The 22,483-nt window shown below is 45.0% G+C and overlaps 2 protein-coding genes across 7 annotated transcripts in view; one reads left to right on the top strand and one right to left on the bottom strand.

The window, feature by feature from the left end:
* fyco1a (FYVE and coiled-coil domain autophagy adaptor 1a) overlaps positions 1–22,483 on the top strand; it is a 225,776-nt gene that overhangs the window by 99,472 nt on the left and 103,821 nt on the right. The window lies entirely within an intron of this gene.
* LOC137382689 (C-C chemokine receptor type 7-like) lies at positions 12,981–14,928 on the bottom strand. The gene is made up of 2 exons (XM_068054978.1): positions 14,678–14,928; positions 12,981–14,352 (listed from the first exon to the last, which is right to left on the bottom strand). Exon 2 carries the CDS (start codon positions 14,315–14,317, stop codon positions 13,256–13,258), a length of 1,062 nt encoding a protein of 353 aa, XP_067911079.1. The 5' UTR covers positions 14,318–14,352; positions 14,678–14,928; the 3' UTR covers positions 12,981–13,255.

Genomic DNA, 22,483 nt, shown 5'->3' with positions numbered 1-22,483 from the left:
AGGGCATTGCAGTGCTTTAGTGGATGGTGCAATTCCAGCCAGAAGTACGCATACGTTTCTGCCTGCCATATTAGGGGCTTCATGGGCCACTTAGCACCTGAAAATGGGCACTGTGTGGCCGAATTTCTCATCTGTGATTCCGAGGCCATTATTACTAGATCACTTATTTGCTCCTAAAGATAAATTTTACAAATGTGCATTCAGCATGAAATTGCTCCTAACAATGTCTCCATCTCCCTCTTCCCCCCCCTTCCCAATGTTTTCCCATCCATTAATTTTAATGCAAAGAAAATCATTGAAATGTGAGATTTCAATACAAGTGCTTTTGATGGGCAATTCTCTGCACACTGGGAGCAATGTCCCTGCTAAGCTGTAGGTGTGCGCAGCCATACTGTAAGCTGGAAAGTACCATGCAGGTTGCTCACAAGTTCTTCGCTGCAAGATACCGTGTCTATGTGGGCACACAAAAAAATGTCAAGGTACCACGCATTGAAATAAGCAGACCGTGCAAAACAAAAAAAAATTTGGAGGCAACATTGGCCTTTGTTAATTTTTATTTATTTATTTAGCGATACAGCACTGAAACAGGACCTTCGGCCCACCAAGTCTGTGCTGACCAACAACCACCCATTTATACTAATCCTACATTAACCCCATATTCTCTACCACATCCCCACCATTCTCCTACCACCTACCTACACTAGGGGCAATTTACAATGGACAATTTACGTATCAACCTGCAAGTCTTTAGCTGTGGGAGGAAACCGGAGCACCCGGCGGAAACCCACGCAGACACAGGGAGAACTTGCAAACTCCGCACAGGCAGTACCCAGAACTGAATCCAGGTCACTGGAGCTGTGAGGCTGCAGTGCTAGCCACTGCGGCACTGTGTCGCCCATAAGGGTTAAGTTTACCCTTTAGAGTAGGATCAAAGTAGAGAGAAACAAGATAGATACAAAGTGTGAGATAAAGTTGATCTGTCGGAAGTGAGAAATGTCTTTATGTTCAACAGGCAGTGATGTGGTTTAAGAAAAAAAGAGAGGCTAATTCAATAAATGTCTGCTCTGTAGATTTAAACACTGATCAGAACCATCGATATTTAAGGCTGTTCATAGATTTAATTATTTGTCTTTTTTCTTGTTCTATAAATTTTGCTTCCTAGTACTAAATCATTGTTTGGTATCATCTACATTGTAGCAAAGTGGTCCAAAATCCATTCTGTTGCGTTGTAAATTATAAAGTGGAATCATCGAATGATAAAGCACAGAAGGAAGTTATTTGGCACTTTGTGCCTGTACCAGCTCTTTGAAAGAGCTATGTCATTAGTCCCATTCCCCTACCCTTTCCTCATAGCCCTGCAAATTTTTCCCTTCAAGTATTTATCCAGTTCTCTTTTGAAAGTTATTATTGAATCTGCTTCCATCACCCATTTCAGGCTTTCCATTCCAGACCATAGCAACTCTCTGTTTATAAAAAAGACTAATTTCACCTAGTTCTTTTGCCAATTACCTTAAATCTGAGTCTTCTGGTTACCAACCCTTCTGCCACTGGGCAGAGTTTTTCCTTAACTACCCGAACAAAACTCTTCATGAATTCACGATACTCACTCACCCTGGTCATTTCCTTTGGTAGGCACCTTATCTCTGTTCTCAAGTCCAAGGGGATAGAGTCTTGAACAGTTCTGGAAGTCAGCTGGTGTAGCCATTCACTGCCAGATCTGGCACTATCGGGTCCTGATCCTGTATATCACCCTGGAATGCAAAGATAACTCTGGCTTCTTTTCTCCACAGCAAGCCATCTTCTTAAACCCCAATTCCTGTCACCTCCACCCTCACCTCCAACAAATGCAAGGAGCTCATGGACTTCTTTGGCACTAATTCTCACTTCAAACTGATCTAAATTGCTGACCACACCACTTCTTTTCCTGATTTACCAAGTTAGCTGATTTTAACAGTTCTTCTTCACCCCATCCTTAAAAAAAAAAATCCTTGATTCCATCATCCTTGTATCTCCAACATCCCATTCCTCTCCCTAGTCCTTGTCTGTGTTGCTTCCAAAATTTGTGCTCATCTTTCCCAGAACTTGATGCTTGAATCCCTGCAATCAGGTTTCCACCCATCCACAGCAGCAGAATGCCTTGTATCCAAGTCACAAATGACAGCCACGTGCTTGTGACAGAAGTAAACTATCCCTCCTTGTCCTTCTTGGCCTGACTGCAGGCTTTGATACAGTTGACCATATAATCTGCCCTCAATGCTTCTCCATCATTGTCTAGCTGAGTGGGACTCCATTCACCTGGTTACCTTCTTATTTATCTGATCGTAGCCAGAGAATCACCTTCAGTAGCTTCTCTTCCTGCTCCCGCACCCTTACCTTTGGTGTCCCAAGCATCTATCCTTGGATCCTTCCTATAACTCATCTACATGTTGTCCCTTGGCAACATCATCTGAAAACATAGGGTGGGACTTTACAAGCCCTCCATGGACGGGCTGGGAGATAGGGGTGCTCGTAAAATGGCATGGGAAGGTCGGGGATGAAATGCCTGTCACCTTCCCACCGCCATCCCACTTTACCAGCGGTGGGGAAGGTGGAGGATGGCCCTCCAGCCAGGAGGCCAATTAAGCCACGTAAGGGCCTCTTCCCACCACCACTGGCATTTTACCAGAAGTAGGTGTGCCCTCCATTGTGTGGAGAGACTGGTAAAACCTTGCCTCCCTGCAGGCTCGTGTGGGGGTTGGGGGAGGTCTTCTACTCGGGAATTCTGTGGTCCATGGAGGGCCCCCCCCTCCTGCCCTGGTGGCAATGGCTGCTCCCTGCCCTCACCCAGCGCTCCCCTCTCCCCGCCTCCATTCACCAGGGCCTCTGACTGGTCCCGGCACCCACAGACCTCCTTACCTGGTTGGGAGAATGGCCTGCATCCATGGTGTCTTTTCCAGGTACAGTCCCAGCAGTGGCCAATACTCCCAGTGGTGCTGCTAACCCTCCAATTGGCCAGCAGCTCCTGGGAGTAGACGCCCATCCTTTAAAAGGACAGGAGCTCCAACGGCCAAAAAATGCACCCGGGGGGTCCCAGAGGCAGCTGAGGTGGTGTTGACCCCGGCTTTCAGACCCATAATCGGCACCCCTAGCATGCTGATAAAATGCTAGCCATAGCATCAGTTTTCACATATATGCTGAGGACACCCAGCTCTACCTCACCACCATCTCTCTCGACTGCTCCACTGTCTCTAAATTATCAGACTGTGTGCCTGACATCCAGTTCTATCAGCAGACATTTCCTCCAATTAAACATGGGAAAGACCAACTCCATTGTCTTGGGTTCCTGCTACAAACTTCATTCCCTAGGCACCAACTCTATGTCTCTCCCTGGCAACTGTCTGATGCTGATCCTGTCTATTCACAACCTTGGTGTGTCATATTTAACCCCAAGATGAGCTTCTGACCACATATTGGAGCCATCACTAAAACTGTCTATTTCCACCACCGTAACATCGCCCTATTCTACCCTGCCACAGCTCATCTACCACTGAAACTCCCATTTATGCCTTTGGTACCTCTAGACATGACTATTCCAACATTTTCCTGGTTGGCCTCCCACATTCTACCCTGGTGAAAACCTGAGGTCATCCAAATGTCTGCTGCTCATATCCTTACTTGCACCAAGTCCCATTTGCTTATCAATGCTGTGCTTGCTGACTACATTAGCTCCCAGTTAAGCAACACCTCAATTTTAAAATTCTCATCCTTGTTTTCAGATCCCTGCATGGTCTCGTCCCTCCCTATCTCTGTAATCTCCAGCTGTCTGAAATATCTGTGTTCATCTAATTCTGGCCTCTTGAGCTTCCTGATTTTAATTGCTCCACCATTGGTGACTGCCTTCATCTGCCAAGGCCCTTAGCTCTGGAATTCCCTCCCCAGACTTCTGTGCCTCTCTACCTCCCTTTCCTCCTTTTTAAAACACTCCTTTAAAACCTATCTCTTTGATCAAGCTTTTGGTCATTTGCCCTAATATCTCTTTATGTGGCTCATTGTCAAATTTTGCTTTATAATGCTCCTGTGAAGTGCCTTGGGATGTTTAATTATATTAAAGGTTCCAAATAAATACAAATTGTTGCAATAGTTCATGATTTTGAACATCTCTATTAAATCTCCCCTTAATCTTATCTACACTTAAAAAAAAAAGCAATCCTAATTTGCTGATTTCTCAACTTTAGTGGGTTGTGGCTGCATATGGTGTAACAAAAATAGCCCCTGTTTCAGCAGATGTTAAAGCCCTTTTATCAAGAGATGATTCTTCTAACCAATTACTTTGGAGTTCTTACTCATCTGTATTCTCACCTTGCACCAGTTATCAGTTCACACATTAAAATTTAAATTGCCTGTGACCGATTTTCATCACTTACAAATGTCATGCTTCTTGGAACACATAGAAACAGTGTTTTTGTGTCTTGAATTACTGGAACTATAAACTGACCTTCTGCTAGTATACTGCATATTGTTGCCATTTTTTTGGTATGTACCGATTTAACAAAAAAAACTGATTAGTCAGTATTTGCAGCGTTGCTGCATTAACATTAAAGTCTCGATTTTAACCTAACCCGCCAATGAGCATGGATGGGAAAGCAGATATAGTTGTATAATAAGTCAAAGAAAGGGACAGGCACATCAGATCAGGACAAGCAATGTAGACTCAGTCAACCCTGCAAAATCTTCCTAATGAACCTCTGGGTCTTGTACCCAAATTGTGAGAGTTCATCCGTAGGTTGTTGAAGCATTAGCCTGACAATCATTCTCACAGTGTCACAGCTTTCCGCCAACATTTCAGATTCTTCTATAACCAACCCTTGGTATATCCTTCCACCAGAGGTTGGGGCACAGTGATCGACAGAGTGGTAGGGACGTGTTTGGATGTAGGAGACTTCAATATTTATTCCAGGTCCTTTGAATTATCATAGGTTCAGGTCAAACAAGGTCAAGGAAAGAACCTGTCTATCCCCACCCTCTGCCCCCCCCCCCCCCACAAATATAAAACCTTGATGAGACTTCAGAGTACTGTGCAGTATTGAGCTCCACAGTAGGAAGGATATTGAAGCTTCAAAAGGGGCACAGTGCAGATTTTCTAGAGAATTTGAAAATGTATTTAATTAAAGCTATAGGGTGATCTGATCGAAGTGTTTATGAAAGGTTGGGGCAGGATAGATAGAAGCAGACTGTTACCAGTAGTTGGGGCACCTAGAATGATGGGCCAGAGATACAATGTTACATTAAGAACAGAGGGCAGGAGAAATATACAAAGGTTGAGAGACTGGGATTTGCTTTACATATTAAATACATGAAGAATATGCACTAGCATTACGCTGTTATTCATTGATTTAGTAAAGAATGCATTTATTTGATTCTGACATCGAATCAAGAAATGATTTTGGCGCAATTCTGTAGGGGCAATGAGGGCTGATATGTTGTCATGTTATAGTCAGTGGTGAGATGTGTTCTGATGCGGTTTGAATGTAGGTCAATGTGGTGCTCTCATGTACCTCTGGCTGCAACAAAGCTATTGCTGATGAAGTGCAGCCCTTTTTAAATGTCAAATATATGACCAGCACAGTAGGCTACAAATGTGCATGACACACAATCTGGACCATACTAGAGAGCTCTTCCTGACCAATCTCGGCAGCACAAGTGCTCCTTTACGCCACCAGTGATCCACCAGATGACCTATCATGTAGTCATATGTGACAGTGTAGCAATCTGCTGCTGCTGTTTGGTCCACTCTTAGCAGGATCCTTATCTACGAAGAGGTGTGTCGACTTCTTCATTCAGAGGGCGTCTGTTGACCTGATTTTCTTCGCAAGAGGTCAGGATGGCCAAATGTTGTAGGATGAATGCATCATGCCAACCTCCAGCATTTATGATTTTGACTTGTAGGGTTCTGTGCGCATTTTTATTTATTTTTTTTTATTTAGAGATACAGCACTGCAACAGGCCCTTCGGCCCAAGTCTGTGCCGACCAAGAACCACCCATTTATACTAACCCTACAGTAATCCCATATTCCCTACCACCTACCTACACTAGGGGCAATTTACAATGGCCAATTTACCTATCACCTGCAAGTCTTTGGCTGTGGGAGGAAACCGGAGCACCCGGCGAAAACCCACGCAGTCACAGGGAGAACTTGCAAACTCCACACAGGCAGTACCCAGAATCGAACCCGGGTCCCTGGAACTGTGAGGCTGCGGTGCTAACCACTGCGCCACTGTGCCGCCCTGTCATGCACAATCTGTGCATTGAGGGAGTGGAAGCCCTTCCTATTTCAGGTAGTTGAGGGACTTTTCTGTAGGAGCTCACAAAGCAACGTGGATACCAACAGTTGAGAAAACCAGCAATATCATAACAGTGGATGGCCCTTCTTTGCTGTTGGCTCGCTGTGATTCAAAATTGATGAATTCATCAGCTCTCCTGTGAAGTGCGCCAGTCAGCTGAAGAGTTGCATGCCAATACTGCAGCCTGACTGAGATTAGAGACCCCCCCGTGGCTGTCTGAAATGAGCCTGTGCCATAATAGTGCAGTGATCATCTTAGCTATAGCGAAGTAGTATGGGCTGATGAGTGTGACTACAAGTCCTCATGTAGCTGGCGATAGAGTTACCCTATTGCCTCATCTTCTTTCTAAAGCCCTCCTATTCTCAATGTTGGCAGTATATTGTGGGAGTGGGGCTAATATCTGGTATAGTGCATTCTCTTTAATTACTACCTGATTCTCCTTTATTCCATACTCTGCTGCTCCTCCTGCATGATAATAGCATGCACATTGGGAATAGCTGCTGCTGAGAAGCCCTCATTGTGGCTTAGGACTTGGGAGAGGTTGAAAATTTCCCAGTGGCATTGCCCTATCAGAAATATGTCCACATCTGTACAGGCAGATAGGCTTTTAAAAAAAAACACTGGGAGAAAGTGTGTCTCAACTGCAGAAATTGCAGGTGAAAATCTCATCTTTGGCTTTGAAACTTTTCACTTTGGCTTGTCTCAATTGGTGGTAGCAGCTGTGACTTAAATTCTCAGTTTCCACAAGTGCTATGTGAGTTTAAAAGCAGGAAACTTGGAGCTGCAGCATCGGTGGCTTTCATTATAGACTCGACAAGTTGGACAGGAAGGACCAAAAAAAAAGGGAATTTGGGTGTGGAGCAGAGAATCTGTTTTATGCTGGAAACTGGAGAAAAGGCTTCTGTCCTATTTACCTGCCATGAGATATTACTTGCCCGAGTTAAGCACTGAACCTATGCTGAAAAGAGGAGGAAAATTTCCCCAGGAATGTTATTGCACAGAAACAAGTTACTTAGCCCATTAACTTTGCACCAGTTTTTTTTTAAACCACAACATCTCATCCCCATGTTATCTGTCCCCTTTTAATATTCCTCTTAGCAACTATCTAATTCCCATCTTAAAAGATTTACTTTTTCAGCAGTCGTTTATGGTAGAGAGGCTGTTTTTCAACTGCTGACAGCTTGTTCTTCTGAAAAATAGGGGAGGCCAGGCCCATTGGTTGAAAATGGTGGGGGAGGGGAGCCTCAGCCAATCCATTGACAGCCAAAGGCAATTTCAAATGGGTGAACAGCATGCCTGTTTGAAATAGATGGGAAGCTGCTTAAATGGGCGAATTGAGGTCCAAAACCTGTTGTAGGTGCTATTCATAGGTACAAATGGGTGGAGTGTGTCCTAACCAGTGGTGCTTGAAAGTGCTGCTACTGCAGTCACAAAAAGAACTGTAGCTCGTTGTCTGTCTGTTTGAAGCCCACAACTGCCCCCCACCCCGGCAATCGCTATCCTGATCCGCAAGCCAGATCAACTTGCAAGCTGGCTGATTTTCTGCCCTACTACAGGCCATGTACACAGGTTGCTGGCAGGATTTAAGTTTTCTGATATCGGCAGGCAGCTTTGCCACTCTGTTGACTTTCTGTCAATTCCGGGCGGAATTCGAAAATTGCTGCTGAGGATTCAACTGTCCTTGGAAATCTTTTCTAACTTACCCTTTACGAATATCATGTTTAATGAACTCCAGCATTGGACTTCCCACAGCTACAGGGTTGTGCCCTGCTATTTACAACCACCCATTCCTTCCTAATCATAAGAGTCATTAATGGCACAGAAGGAGGCCATTCGGCCCATCAGGTCCATGACTCTCCAGGGAGCTGTGCAGTCGGTCCCACTCCACAACTTGCTCCTTGAAGCCCTGCACGTCTATTTCTTTCAGATGAGCTTCCAACTTCCTGCTGAAGTCCTTGATCGTCTCCGCTTCCACTGCCCTTGTGGGCAACAAGTTCCAGGCCATTGCCACCTGCCGCTTAAAAAAAGCTTTTCCTCAGATTCCCCCTGCATCTTTTGCCCAAAACTTTCAATCTGTCTCTCTTTGTCCTAAAGCTATTTGTTATTGGGAACAGTTTTTCTGTGTCTAACGTATCTAAGCCTGTCATAATCTTGTATGCTTCTATTAATTCTCCCCTCAATATCGTTTGTGCTAAGGAGAACAAACCCAGCTTTTCCAACCTAATTTTGTAACTAAAATTCTCCATCCCTAGAACCATTCTGGTAAATCTCCTCTGCACCCTCTCAAGGACCCTCACATCCTTCCTCAAGCGTGGTGGCCAGAACTAGCCGCAGTTCTCCAGCTGAGGCCTAACTAGAGCTTTATAAAGGTTCAGCTTAACTTTGTACCCAGGATGGCTATAATGCATTTTATGGTACACAGATTACATGTTACACACATTTAGGTACATGAATGGTGCTTTAGCAAGCCATCTTGCAAGTTCTCTCATAATAGTTCCATTTTGCTAGTTACGATTACACACAGACCACATGAGAATAAATATCTGCCTTCCTCAATTTATGGTAGTATATGATGCACTCATACATACAGGCGAGATGAGGTGAAAGTGACTTCCCTTGACTTCCCTTGACTTCAAAGCAGTGTTTGACCGAGTGTGGTATCAAGGAGCCCTAGCACAATTGAAGTCAATGGGAATTGGGGACAACTCCACTGGTTGGAGTCGTACCTAACACAAAGAACAAAGAACAGTACAGCACAGCGACAGGCCATTCGGCCCTCCAAGCCTTGGCCGATCTTGATGCCTGCTGAAACTAACACCTTCTGCACTTCCAGGGCCCATATCCCTCTATTCCCTTCCTATTCATATATTTGTCAAGATGTCTCTTAAACGTCACTATCGTATCTGCTTCCACCACCTCCCCTGGCAGCAAGTTCCAGGCACTCACCACCCTCTGTGTAAAAAAACTTGCCTCGCACATCCCCTCTAAACTTTGCCCCTCGCACCTTAAACCTATGTCCCCTAGTAACTGACTCTTCCACCCTGGGAAAAAGTTTCTGACTATCCACTCTGTCCATGCCGCTCATAACTTTGTAAACCTCTATCATGTCGCCCCTCCACCTCCGTCGTTCCAGTGAAAACAATCCGAGTTTTTCCAACCTCTCCTCATAGCTAATGCCCTCCAGACCAGGCAACATCCTGGTAAACCTCCTCTGTACCCTCTCCAAAGCCTCCTCGTCCTTCTGGTAGTGTGGCGACCAGAATTGCACGCAATATTCTAAATGTGGCCTAACTAAGGTTCTGTACAGCTGTACAAGCATGCCGTATGCCTTCTTGACTACCTTATCCACCTGCGTTGCCACTTTCAGTGACCTGTGGACCTGTACGCCCAGATCTCTCTGCCTGTCAATACTCCTAAGGGTTCTGCCATTTATTGTATACCTCCCACCTGCATTATACCTTCCAAAATGCATTACCTCACATTTGTCCGGATTAAGCTCCATCTGCAATTTCTCCGCCCAAGTCTCCAACCGATCTGTATCCTCTGACTATCCTCATCATTATCCGCAACTCCACCAACCTTTGTGTCGTCCGCAAACTTACTAATCAGACCAGCTACATTTTCCTCCAAATCATTTATTTTTTTATATATATATATATATACTACAAACAGCAAAGGTCCCAGCACTGATTCCTGCGGAACACCACTCATCACATCCCTCCATTCAGAAAAACACCCATCCACTGTTACCCTCTGTCTTCTGTGACCGAGCCAGTTCTGTATCCATCTTGCCAGCTCACCTCTGATCCCTTGTGACTTCACCTTTTGCACCAGTCTGCCATGCGGGACCTTGTCAAAGGCTTTACTAAAGTCCATATAGATAACATCCACTGCCCTTCCCTCATCAATCATCTTCGTCACTTCCACAAAAAACTCAATCAAATTAGTAAGACACAACCTCCCCTTCACACAACCATGCTGTCTCTTGCTAATAAGTTTGTTTGTTTCCAAATGGGAGTAAATTCTGTCCCGAAGAATCCTCTCTAATAGTTTCCCTACCACTGACGTAAGGCTATAATTTCCTGGATTATCCTTGCTACCCTTCTTAAACAAAGGAACAACATTGGCTATTCTCCAGTCCTCTGGGACCTCACCTGTAGCCAATGAGAATGCAAAGATTTCTGTCAAGGCCCCAGCAATTTCTTCCCTTGCCTCCCTCAGTATTCTAGAGTAGATCCCATCAGGCCCTGGGGAGATGGTTGTGTTGTTGGAGGCAAATCATCTCAGCCCCAGGACATTGCTGCAAGAGTTTTTCAGGGTAGTATCATAGGCCCAACAATCTTCAGCTGCTTCATCAGCGACTTTCCCTCCAAAAGAAGCGCAGAAGTGGGAATGTTCGCTGATGATTGCACCGTGTTCAGTACCTTTTGCAGCTCCTCAGATACTGAAGCTGTCTGCGCCTGCCCACAGCATGATCTGGACAGCATTCAGGCTTGGGCTGATAAATGGCAAATAACATTCTTGCCACACAAGTGCCAGACAATGACCATCTCTAACAAAAGAGAATGTAACCAGCTCTCCTTGACATTCAACGGCATCAACATCACCGAATCCCCCACTATCAACATCCTAGAGTTTTCCACTGACCAGAAACATAACTGGACCAGCCACATAAATACTGTGGCTACGAGAGTAGACCAGAGGCTGGGAATTCTTCAGCAAGTAACTCATCTCCTGACTCCTCAAAGCCTGTCCAAGAGTGCTCAAGAAGCTTCGCACCATTCAGGGCAAAGTAGCCACTTGATCAGCACCTTAAACATTCACTCCCTTACACCACCAGCACACAGTGGCAGCAATGTGTACCATCTACAAGATGCAGTGCAGCACCCCTCCAAGGCTGCTTCAGCAGCACCTTCCAAACCCACAACCTCTACCACTTAGAAGAACAAGGGCCATAGAGGCATGGCAACATCATGACCTGCAAGTTCCATTCCAAGTCACTCACCATCCTGACTTAGAACTATATTGCCACTCCTTCACTGGGTCAAAATCCTGGAACTCCCTCACTAACAGCACTGTGGGTGTACCTACACCACATAGACTGCAGCAGTTCAAGAAGGTGGCTCACCATCACCTTCTCAAGGGCAGTTAGGGATGGACTATAAATGCTGGCCCAGCAAGTGACGTTCAAAATCGAAGAATGAATTTTTAAAAAGCTCATATAGCCACAGGTTTTTCAATGGACTCAATCATTTCATAATTGTGGAGTCAGTCTATTTTTCTGTGTAGCAGCTTTGAGGTGTCAGTTTACTGACATTTCTGTTCAGACAAACCATATTTTTCAGATGTGCTTGACAGATTGCTTCCAATCGCACCGGTCTCCATTGGAATGCTTTATGTTCGATATTTCTTGATGTCACCAAATTTCATCTAGAGCTTATTTTTCTCTTTTATTTGGGGCAAAGCATCAATGCAGTAGTTAACCTGCTCCCACGCAGGATGTTAGTTGCTCTTGGTGGTTCTATAACCTGATGACAGGAAGGCGATGAGCTGCTGGAGAGCTATGACTGCTAACTATCAAAACATATCTCTGCGTATCATAGATGATTCAAAGGCCACTGCAACTTTTATCTCTGTTAAGTAGTGCCTGACAGCCCACATGCTGATCGATTAGCATTGAAACACTAACAGCCATAACACTAGGTGGAATTATATCTACCAGCAGAGCCCATGGTTGCATCATGGATCAAACAGACTAATACTGAATTCTACGATTATTAGCTATCAAAGTCAGAGGCATTGGGCTGGATTTCCAGTTGGGTCGGGAACTGGAAATGAGGGCTAGTTCTGGGTCCTGACACCGCACAGCATGCTTGAAGCATGCCCACTGAGAGTTTCAAATCCTCACTCAATTGAAGGCCAGCGAGCAGGCTTGCCATCCAATTGGAGATGGCAGGCAGGCTCCTGACCCTGGAGGGCCAATGGGAGGCCTTCCAGCACTCAGTGACCGGCAGCCCCACCAGCCTAGGTGGGAGCTGCCGATCTGAAGATAGAGGGAGAAGGCTAGGTAAATTTTTTTCTTCGTTTGAAAAGCCACAGCTGCCTAGCAGTGATGCTGAATGGGCACCCCGTGCCAGTCGACAGCCACAGTATGATCCGTGCACCCCACCCATCTCCTACCCTGAGCCCACTGTAAGAGCCTGGGCATGGTCCGGGCCAATGTGGATTGCCTGCATTGCTAATTGGAAATTCAAGTTGATGGGGGATAAGACCCTGTAAATGCCAATAATTGGCCTTGGTGGTTTCCTGCCGGGAAGCGGCGAGCAACCAATCCGACTCCGTGCTGCTCTCATCCAAAATGACATGGGGTTGGGATTGTGGCGGCACCAAATTGCGCACCTGCTGCCTCCGATTCAGACCCCGAACAGATTTAAAAATCCAGCCCATTATCCCTCATCATTAATCTTCTGTTGGGCTGTGTTTACTTCTTTACCTTCCTTCTGTGACAAGGTTGAATTACATACAATTTACAGCACAGCAATAGGCTATTCAGCCCGACATTTCTGTACCGGTGCTTATGCTGCACACGAGGTTGAATGGATTTTTGCCTTTGCTAAAAGCTAAACTACAGAAAACTTAGTATGATTTTCAAAACGCATTTTATTTTTTTTAAAAGTCCCATGAATAGTTTTGTTTGAAATTACATATTTGCACATCATTAAACACATTTTATACTTGCAGATTGTGTGAAAAAAATATATACAGTATGGAATTGAACTTGATTTAGTTTGGAGATTCACGTTCAAACCCCTGATCTTCTAATATAATGCGGCAGAAAATCAAAAAAAACCAGAAAAGCTGGAAATGGGTAGCAACAGCCATTTATGCCGTTTCTTCAATTTACAATAATACATCCTGATATGTGCAGAATCTCTTAAGAAGGATACATTGTTGTCATCTCAGATACACATGATACAGGTTGTGATGTCTCACACTCACTTTTCAGATACCCAGCCAATTGTTTTTGACTGATACATCCCGTATCTTTTAAAATCTTCAGAAAACTGTTTCTAAACTTCACTCCAAGAAATACATAAAGAATAGGATTGAGACAGCAGTGCACATATGCAATACTCTCCGTTACAATAATTGCATAGCTTACATTTGCACTGTATTCACAACTAGAGATTTCTTCCTTGATGAGCTGTAGAGTTTGCATCAACAATACAATGTTGAATGGCAGCTCACAAATCACAAATGCAACTACAACTGCGACTACAATCTTTAATGATTTATACTTCTTCAACCCCTTAGCTTGGAGTAGAGTCTTTGCAATGATTGAATAGCAAATGATCATGGTCACAAAGGGTGTCAGAAATCCCACTATCATCTGTGTTACATGCACTCCCATTTTGATGATGAAGCCTGAATTGGAAGGATACACCATAGTACAGGTAGTTTTATTGGATATATCAGTAGATGCTTCACTTAATATGAATTCTGGAAGAGCCAAAATGATTGTTATTGCCCAAACCCCTCCACAACCTAACCTACTGTGTAATCTTTTATTTTTATTGTTGAGCGTTTTGGTTGCTTGAACAATTGCGTTGTACCTGTTGACACTCACACAGGTGAGTATTAGCATACAGCAGTAGAAGTTGACAGTGTATGCACCATTCACGATTTTGCACATAAAAGTTCCAAAAATCCATTGAGTGTATGTATCAACTGCCCAGAATGGTAGGGTGCAAAGGAAGAACAAATCAGCGATCGCCAGGTTCATCATGTAGACATCTGTCGTGGTCTTCAGCTTCTCATAGCACACATATGTCACAATGACCAAAGAATTGCCCAGAAGCCCTGTCACAAATATCACTGAATAAAAACAGGGCATAAAAACCTCTCTGAAATCTCCAACTTCAGTATTCTCACATAATGGTACAAAATATGCACTGGGGAGTGTGGCATTTTCACCATAATATTCGTAGTCTGTCATAGTTGGAAACCAGGAATCGGATCTGCAGAACACACCTGAAATAAAGCACAGTACCTTGTGATGTACTGGGGCAGACTGTTATCTGCTGAAAAATATTTTTTTTTTCAAATAACCTGATAGTAAATGCTAATACTAACAATTCTTCTTTGCAAACATACTTTTCACATTTTTATGTGATGTGAGCTCTCAATGTTAAAGTCTTCCTATTCTCTAAAGGCATTTAGTCCTTGTTTTGACACAAACATTTCAATTTAAAGGAAGGAAAATATGCTTGCTTACGTTTTAAACAGTTCAAAAATAGTTTTTTTAACGCATACTTTTAAAGAAAAAGTATTGAAAGCAATCTATGTGAAAACTTACCACGGTTGGGAAATTCTGCAGCTTTGCTGTCAGATGAGTCTTCCAGCGTTTTGAATTTTAGAATACCTTATTGCATGTTGCAGGTGATTTGAAACCAAACCCAGACGTGACTGTGTTTCATATATTGCAGTTGAAGGAAGTAACAGCTGTTCTAATGGTACAATGTGTTTCCGTTGTTCTGCATTGTATTGCAGGTTGATATCTCTGTCCTTGCACTGCATCTTTCCCTTGTTGCTATTACGTAACTGAATTTCATAGAATGATGCAGTACATAAGTAGTTCAATCAGGCCATCCTTGAAAGAGCTATCCAATTAATCTCATTCACCTGTTCTTTCCCCACAGCCCTGCAATTTCTCCCCCTCAAGTATTAGGCAATTCCTCTTTGAATATTACGATTGAATCTACGCATTACCCTTTCAGATAGTGCATTCCGATCACAAAAACAAAATACAGCAGATGCTGGAAATCTGAAATAAAAGCAAGAAATGCAGGTCTGGCAGCATCTATGGAGAGAGAAGCAGAGTTAACGTTTCAGGTCAGTGACCGTTCATCAGAACAGGCAAATATTCGAAATGTAATAGGCTTTAAGAAAGTAAAGTGGGGGTGGGGCAAGAGATAACCAAAGAGGTGTTGATAGGACAAGGTCACAGAGAATAACTGACCAGAAGATCATGGAGCAAAGGCAAACGGTATGTTAATGGTGTGGTGAAAGACAAAGCGTTAGTGCAGAGAGGGTGTTAATTGACAGAGAAATGAACAGTCCTGGCCCCAAGCACAGACATGAAAAAAATAGTGGGTAGGCACAGTGGAAGCAAAGTAAACAAACTAAAATAAAATAAACAAACCAAAAATTAAAATTGCTCTGAAATTATTGAACTCAATGTTCAATCGGTAAGTGAGATGCTGTTCCTCGAGCTTGCGTTGCTGTTCACTGGAACACTGCAGCAATCCCAGGACAGAGATGTGGGCATGAGAGCAGGGGGCTGTGTTGAAATGGCAAACAACCGGAAGCTCGGGGTCGTGCTTTTGGACTGAGCGGAGGTGTTCCGCAAAGCAGTCACCCAATCTGCATTTGGTCTCCCCAAAGTAGTGGAGACCACATTGTGAGCAGCGAATACAGTATACTAAATTGAAAGAAGTACAAGTAAATTGCTGCTTTACCTGAAAGCAGTGTTTGGGGCCTTGGATAGTGATGCAATTGCAGGGGAAGGTGCCGTGGGAAGGGGATGAGGTGGTGGGGGTAATGGAGGAGTGGACCAGGGTGTCACAGAGGCAATGATCCCTTCGGAATGCTGACGGGAGGGGAAGATGCGTTTGGTAGTGGCATCACGTTGGACGTGGCAGAAATGGCGGAGGATGATCCTTTGGATGTGGAGGCTGGTGGGGTGGAAAGTGGGAACTTTCCAAGGGGAACCCTGTCATGGTTCTGAGAAGGGGTGATGGTAGAAGTGCGAGAAATGGGCCAGACACGGTTGAGGGCCCTGTCAACCACAGTGGGGGGGAATCCTTGGTTGAGGAAAAAGGAAGCTATATCAGAAGCACTTTCGTGGAAGGTTGCATCATCAGAGCAGATGCGTCTGAGACGGAGAAACTGGGAGAATGGAATGGAGTCCTTACAGGAGGCAGGGTGTGAAGAAGTGTAGTCGGGGTTGCTGTGGGAGTCGGTGGGCTTATAATGAATATTAGTAGACAGCCTATCCCCAGAGATGGAGACAGAGAAGTCGAGGAAGGGAAGGGAAGTGTCGGAGATGAACCATATAAAGGTGAGAGAAGGGTGGAAATTAGAAGCAAAGTTGATAAAGTTTTCCAGTTCCGGGCAGGAACAGGAAACGACATCGATACAGTCATCAATGTACCGGAAAAAGAGTTTGGGGAGAGGGGCCTGAGTAGGATTGGAACAAAGAATGTACGCCAGACAACAACAGCACCACTCTTGTCTGCAGGTTTGATGACAATGTCGGGTTAGACCTGAGAGGACGTCATGCGTCCATTTAAACCCAAAGTGGGTGGGTTGGAGTCAGGATTCATATTTTTAACATTTTAACCTCCTACCTGAGATGGGCAGCTGACCGGTTCCCAGGAAGCAGGTTGGCATTTCAAATATATAAGTCTAGGTATCTCATTTTTATGTATAATTTTGAATTTAACTTTGGACGGCTGCGTTTCCCAGACCTTTGAGAAACTCGACAGTTATAGGGAGGCAAGGATTGTTTTATCAAGCCTCCCTGTGACTGGACACCCCCACTGCCCGGCCTCCTCCTTGAACCCCTGCAGCCCTGGATCTCCCCCTTCCACCCCTCCAGCCCTGGATCTCCCCCTTCCCAGGCCTCTGATTCCAATCCGCCCTCCCCCGAGATCTCTGACCTCTCCATCGCTCCCAAGGCCTCTAACTCTCTTCCTACAGGCCTCCAATTTTTTCCACCCACCAAGGCTTCCAATGCCGCCACTGATCCCCATCATCCCATTAGCCTCTACGCAACTCCCCCAGATTGGGGCTCAGGCTTTCTGGGTCCCGCAGCCTCTTCTCCAGCATTCCCTGCATGACTGGAAACCAAGCCTGCTGATAAAATTGACTTCCAGGTGGGTAACCTGCCAGTGACATCACATGCATGCTGTGGAGTTAAACCTTGACTGCTTGTGGGGAAATCCTGACTTCCAGATCTGAGATATGGCATTTGAAACTTCATTCACTCACCTTGACCACTTGTGTGAGTTCACTGAACCTCTTGTGGCACTGAATCTCAGTCCTTGGGGCTGCACTGCTAGCATTGCTGTGTCTATCTGCAGGACCCAGTCGCACCCATTTGTTCCCCCCGCCGAGTACAAAAACAAGGAAGTTATGCTAAGCTTTTATTAGTCATTGGTTAGGCCCCAGCTGGAATATTGTGTCCAAGTCTGGGCATCACATTTTAGGAAGGCCATCGAGAGGAGATTTACTAAAATGATGCAAGGGATGCAGGACTTCAGTTATGTGAGAGACTAGTGAAGTTGGGGTTGTTAAACAAAGAACAAAGAAAATTACAGCACAGGAACAGGCCCTTCGGCCCTCCAAGCCTGCGCCGATCCAGATCCTCTATCTAAACATGTCGCCTATTTTCTAAGGGTCTGTATCTCTTTTCTTACTGCCCATTCATGTATCTGTCTAGATACATCTTAAAAGACGCCATCGTGCCCGTATCTACCACCTCCGCTGGCAACGCGTTCCAGGCACCCACCACCCTCTGCGTAAAGAACTTTCCACGCATATCCCCCCTAAACTTTTCCCCTTTCACTTTGAACTCGTGTCCTCTAGTAATTGAATCCCCCACTCTGGGGAAAAAGCCTCTTGCTATCCACCCTGTCTATACCTCTCATGATTTTGTACACCTCAATCAGGTCCCCCCTCAACCTCCGTCTTTCTAATGAAAATAATCCTAATCTACTCAACCTCTCTTCATAGCTAGCGCCCTCCATACCAGGCAACATCCTGGTGAACCTCCTCTGCACCCTCTCCAAAGCATCCACATCCTTTTGGTAATGTGGCGACCAGAACTGCACGCAGTATTCCAAATGTGGCCAAACCAAAGTCTTATACAACTGTAACATGACCTGCCAACTCTTGTACTCAATACCCCGTCTGATGAAGGAAAGCATGCCGTATGCCTTCTTGACCACTCTATTGACCTGCGTTGCCACCTTCAGGGAACAGTGGACCTGAACACCCAAATCTCTCTGGACATCAATTTTCCCCAGGACTTTTCCATTTACTGTATAGTTCACTCTTGAATTGGATCTTCCAAAATGCATCACATCGCATTTTCCCTGATTGAACTCCATCTGCCATTTCTCTGCCCAACTCTCCAATCTATCTATATTCTGCTGTATTCTCTGACAGTCCCCTTCACTATCTGCTACTCCACCAATCTTAGTGTCGTCTGCAAACTTGCTAATCAGTCCACCTATACTTTCCTCCAAATCATTAATGTATATCACAAACAACAGTGGTCCCAGCACGGATCCCTGTGGAACACCACTGGTCACACGTCTCCATTTTGAGAAACTCCCTTCTACTGCTACTCTCTGTCTCCTGTTGCCCAGCCAGTTCTTTATCCATCTAGCTAGTACACCTTGGACCCCATGCGCCTTCGCTTTCTCCATCAACCTGCCATGGGGAACCTTATCAAACGCCTTACTGAAGTCCATGTATATGACATCGACAGCCCTTCCCTCATCAATCAACTTTGTCACTTCCTCAAAGAATTCTATTAAGTTGGTAAGACATGACCTTCCCTGCACAAAACCATGTTGCCTATCACTGATAAGCCCATTTTCTTCCAGATGGGAATAGATCCTATCCCTCAGTATCTTCTCCAGCAGCTTCCCTACCACTGACGTCAGGCTCACCTGTCTATAATTACCTGGATTATCCCTGCTACCCTTCTTAAACAAGGGGACAACATTAGCAATTCTCCAGTCCTCCGGGACCTCACCCGTGTTTAAGGGTGTGCAGAGAATGTGAAGGGGAGATTTAATAGAGGTGTTCAAAATCATGAAGAATTTTGATAGTAAATAAGGAGAAGCTGGCTGCAAAATTCATTTGTGTAATGCCCATATTTTCAGAATTAGGGTGCCATTTCTGTTCCAAAATGGAATCCGTGCCACATGCGCACACTTCTGGTAACGGCCACGCCAGGCGCCATTTTGGGTAGCTCATTAGCGTGGGCACTAATCCAGAGTAAGGCTGGTTTAACTCTAGCGGTGCCATTTTAAAGCTCAATGCTACAGCTAACACCTCTCAAACCTTGCACAGCTGAGTATGGGTTCAGCAGCAGGAAAGGCACACCAACCAGCACTATTTAAAGGGATCATCAACTACCACCAGGTTATTTGCTGATTTGATTTCTACTGGTTGCTGCTGAGTTAGTAGAAGTGTTTGGAGGATTGTACTACTATTTAAATGTTGGTGAATTCGACAGAAGTGGTGTGGCACAGTGTGAAGGTCTTGGCTCTCACCTCAAGGGTTTTGCTCAGAGCACTTGCTCCCAGTCATGGGTATAGTGGCTTCTATGCCATTTGGCCTCAAGCATGACATGGAAAATTAGGAGGACAAGCTGCTTTATGAGGGAAGAGAAAGAGGAGGAGAAGGGCTATTAGTAGGAGGCCACATCCACCCAGAGTATTCAGGGAACAATTCTCCTATCTCATCCTCAGTGAACAGCAGTGTGTGCACTGTTTCTGTTTCACTAAGGACTGTTCACTGAAATCTGCCACCTGCTGCAGGCAGACCTGCAGCCTCTGAGCAGGGTGAGGATGGCATTACCAGTGTCTGTAAAGGTGATCAAGGCCATGAACCTGCTTGCACTGGACTCCTTCCAGGGTGGAGCAGGCAACATCTTGCAGTTTGCCGTGCACTCTTGTATAGGGGCGGTCACTGCCACTCAGAATGGAAAAAGAGAATGCAATATATACCCCTCTCTTTTCATAGTGTCAGTGACTTTGTCCTGTGCAAAGAGGGGTGCATTGCATTCCCTCTTTCCAGCGAGAAGCAAGTGGAATGAGTATGTGGCTTCTTCAGGATAGCACAGACTTCCCCATGGTTCAGGCTTCCATTGACTGCACACATGTAACTTTGTGAGCGCCACATGTAAATTCAGAGATGTACCGCAACGGCAAAGCCTTCCACTCCCTCAGTGGACAGCTGGTGTACATACTCAGTGCGTCATGCAGGTCAATGTCCTGTATCCAGTCAGCAGTCATGGTGCCTTTATCTTGAAACAGTCTGCTGTACTATCAGCATACAGGAAACCAGAGGTTGATCACTGGGTGACGAGGGCTATCCACTGACCACCTGGCTCATGCCTCTGGTGTGCAACCAACATATACATTGTTATGATTCACCGACTCAAGACAAAGTCCCCAGTCAAAATGTATGATTCTGATTACGCTGGGAGAAACGCAGTTGATTCAGTCCCGTCCTTCCACAGATCACCTAACATATCACTTTAAACTTAGAAAAAGTAAATTCTTAAACACTGCTAAAATATAAACAACATTTAAAATAGAAAAAATTAGTGTCCTTGCAGATTTACGCTCCCGAAGTGGAATCTTCCAACGTGGAACTGTCCAAGGTTGCTTGAAGTCCTCACAGCTGTCCAATGGGCAAAAAAAGGTGCTTCAACAGTAGGACAGTCAGTTTATTTCAGAAGTTGAAGTGATGCTCTTCTTCTCCAGTGATGAATTCAGCAATTACAATTCAGTAGTTAAAGTAATTGGTTATTTTCTTTTAAGAAATTAATCTGACTTGACAACAGAATTCTAAAAGTATAATAAATAGGGTTTAAATAAACCAAGAGAGAGTTCTATTTCCTTCAGTACATGCTGGCCCAGCTGTCTGTCTCACAAAAGCCAGTTTTTCAGCTAGTTTCAAACAGTCAATCACACCGATATCTGAGTGGCTCCGGGGCAATCATGATGCACATTTGAAGCTGGCTGATTCTTCCACTCTGTAGGGTTGTATCCAATGGCAACAGTATCCAAAATGCATCTTTTGACTCACAATCCCTGGAGCTTGTTGCCTTAAAGCAGTACTGATCCTTTTACAGCCTTAAAGATACACTGCATACTTCCCAGAAAAGGAAAAAAAACTGCAGGATCATAACAACGTGGACAGCATGCATACGATGAGAGCCATGCTGCCATATAGAATGTCATCGAGCAGACCTCTGGTGTGCTTCAGCAAAGTGTCCGCTGCCTGGAAGAGCCCAACAGTACTCACCAGAGCACCTGTCATGATCCAAAGAACAGTACAGCACAGGAACAGGCTATTCGGCCCTCCAAGCCTGCGCCGATCTTGATGCCCACCGAAACTAACACCTTCTGCAGTTCCGGGGCCCAGATCCCTCTATTCCCTTCCTATTCATATATTTGTCAAAATGTCTCTTAAACGTCGCTATCGTATCTGCTTCCACCACCTCCCCTGGCAGTAAGTTCCAGGCAGTCACCGCCCTCTGTGTAAAAACTTTCCTCGCACATCCCCTCTAAACTTTGCCGCTCGCACCTTAAACCTATGTCCCCGAGTAACTGACTCTTCCATCCTGGGAAAAAGCTTCTGACTATCCACTCTGTCCATGCCACTCATAACTGTGTAAACCTCTATCATGTCGCCCCTCCACCTCCGTCGTTCCAGTGAAAACAATCCGAGTTTTTCCAACCTCTCCTTATAGCTAATGCCCTCCAGACCAGGCAATAGCCTGGTAAACCTCCTCTGTACCCTCTCCAAAGCCTCCACGTCCTTCTGGTAGTGTGGTGACCAGAATTGCACGCAATATTCTAAGTGTGACCTAACTAAGGTTCTGTACAGCTGCAACGTGACTTGCCAATTTTTATACTCTATGCCCCGACCGATGAAGGCAAGCATGCTGTATGCCTTCTTGACTACCTTATCCACCTGCGTTGCCACTTTCAGTGACCTGTGGACCTGTACGCCCTGATCTCTCTGCCTGTCAATACTCCTAAGGGTTCTGCCATTTACTGTATACCTCCCACCTGCATTAGACCTTCCAAAATGCATTACCTCACATTTGTCCGGATTAAACTCCATCTGCAATTTCTCCGCCCAAGTCTCCAACCAACCTATATCCTGCTGTATCCTCTGACAATCCTCATCATTATCCACAACTCCACCAACCTTTGTGTCGTCCGCAAACTTACTAATCAGACCAGCTACATTTTCCTCCAAATCATTTATATATACTACAAACAGCAAAGGTCCCAGCACTGATCCCTGCGGAACACCACTAGTCACATCCCTCCATTCAGAAAAACAC

This window comes from Heterodontus francisci, chromosome 2 (assembly GCF_036365525.1).
Source record: "Heterodontus francisci isolate sHetFra1 chromosome 2, sHetFra1.hap1, whole genome shotgun sequence".
Lineage (NCBI taxonomy): Eukaryota > Metazoa > Chordata > Chondrichthyes > Heterodontiformes > Heterodontidae > Heterodontus > Heterodontus francisci.
The sequence above is the reverse complement of the archived record's forward strand: the minus strand, read 5'-3'. Positions and strand labels throughout refer to the sequence as shown.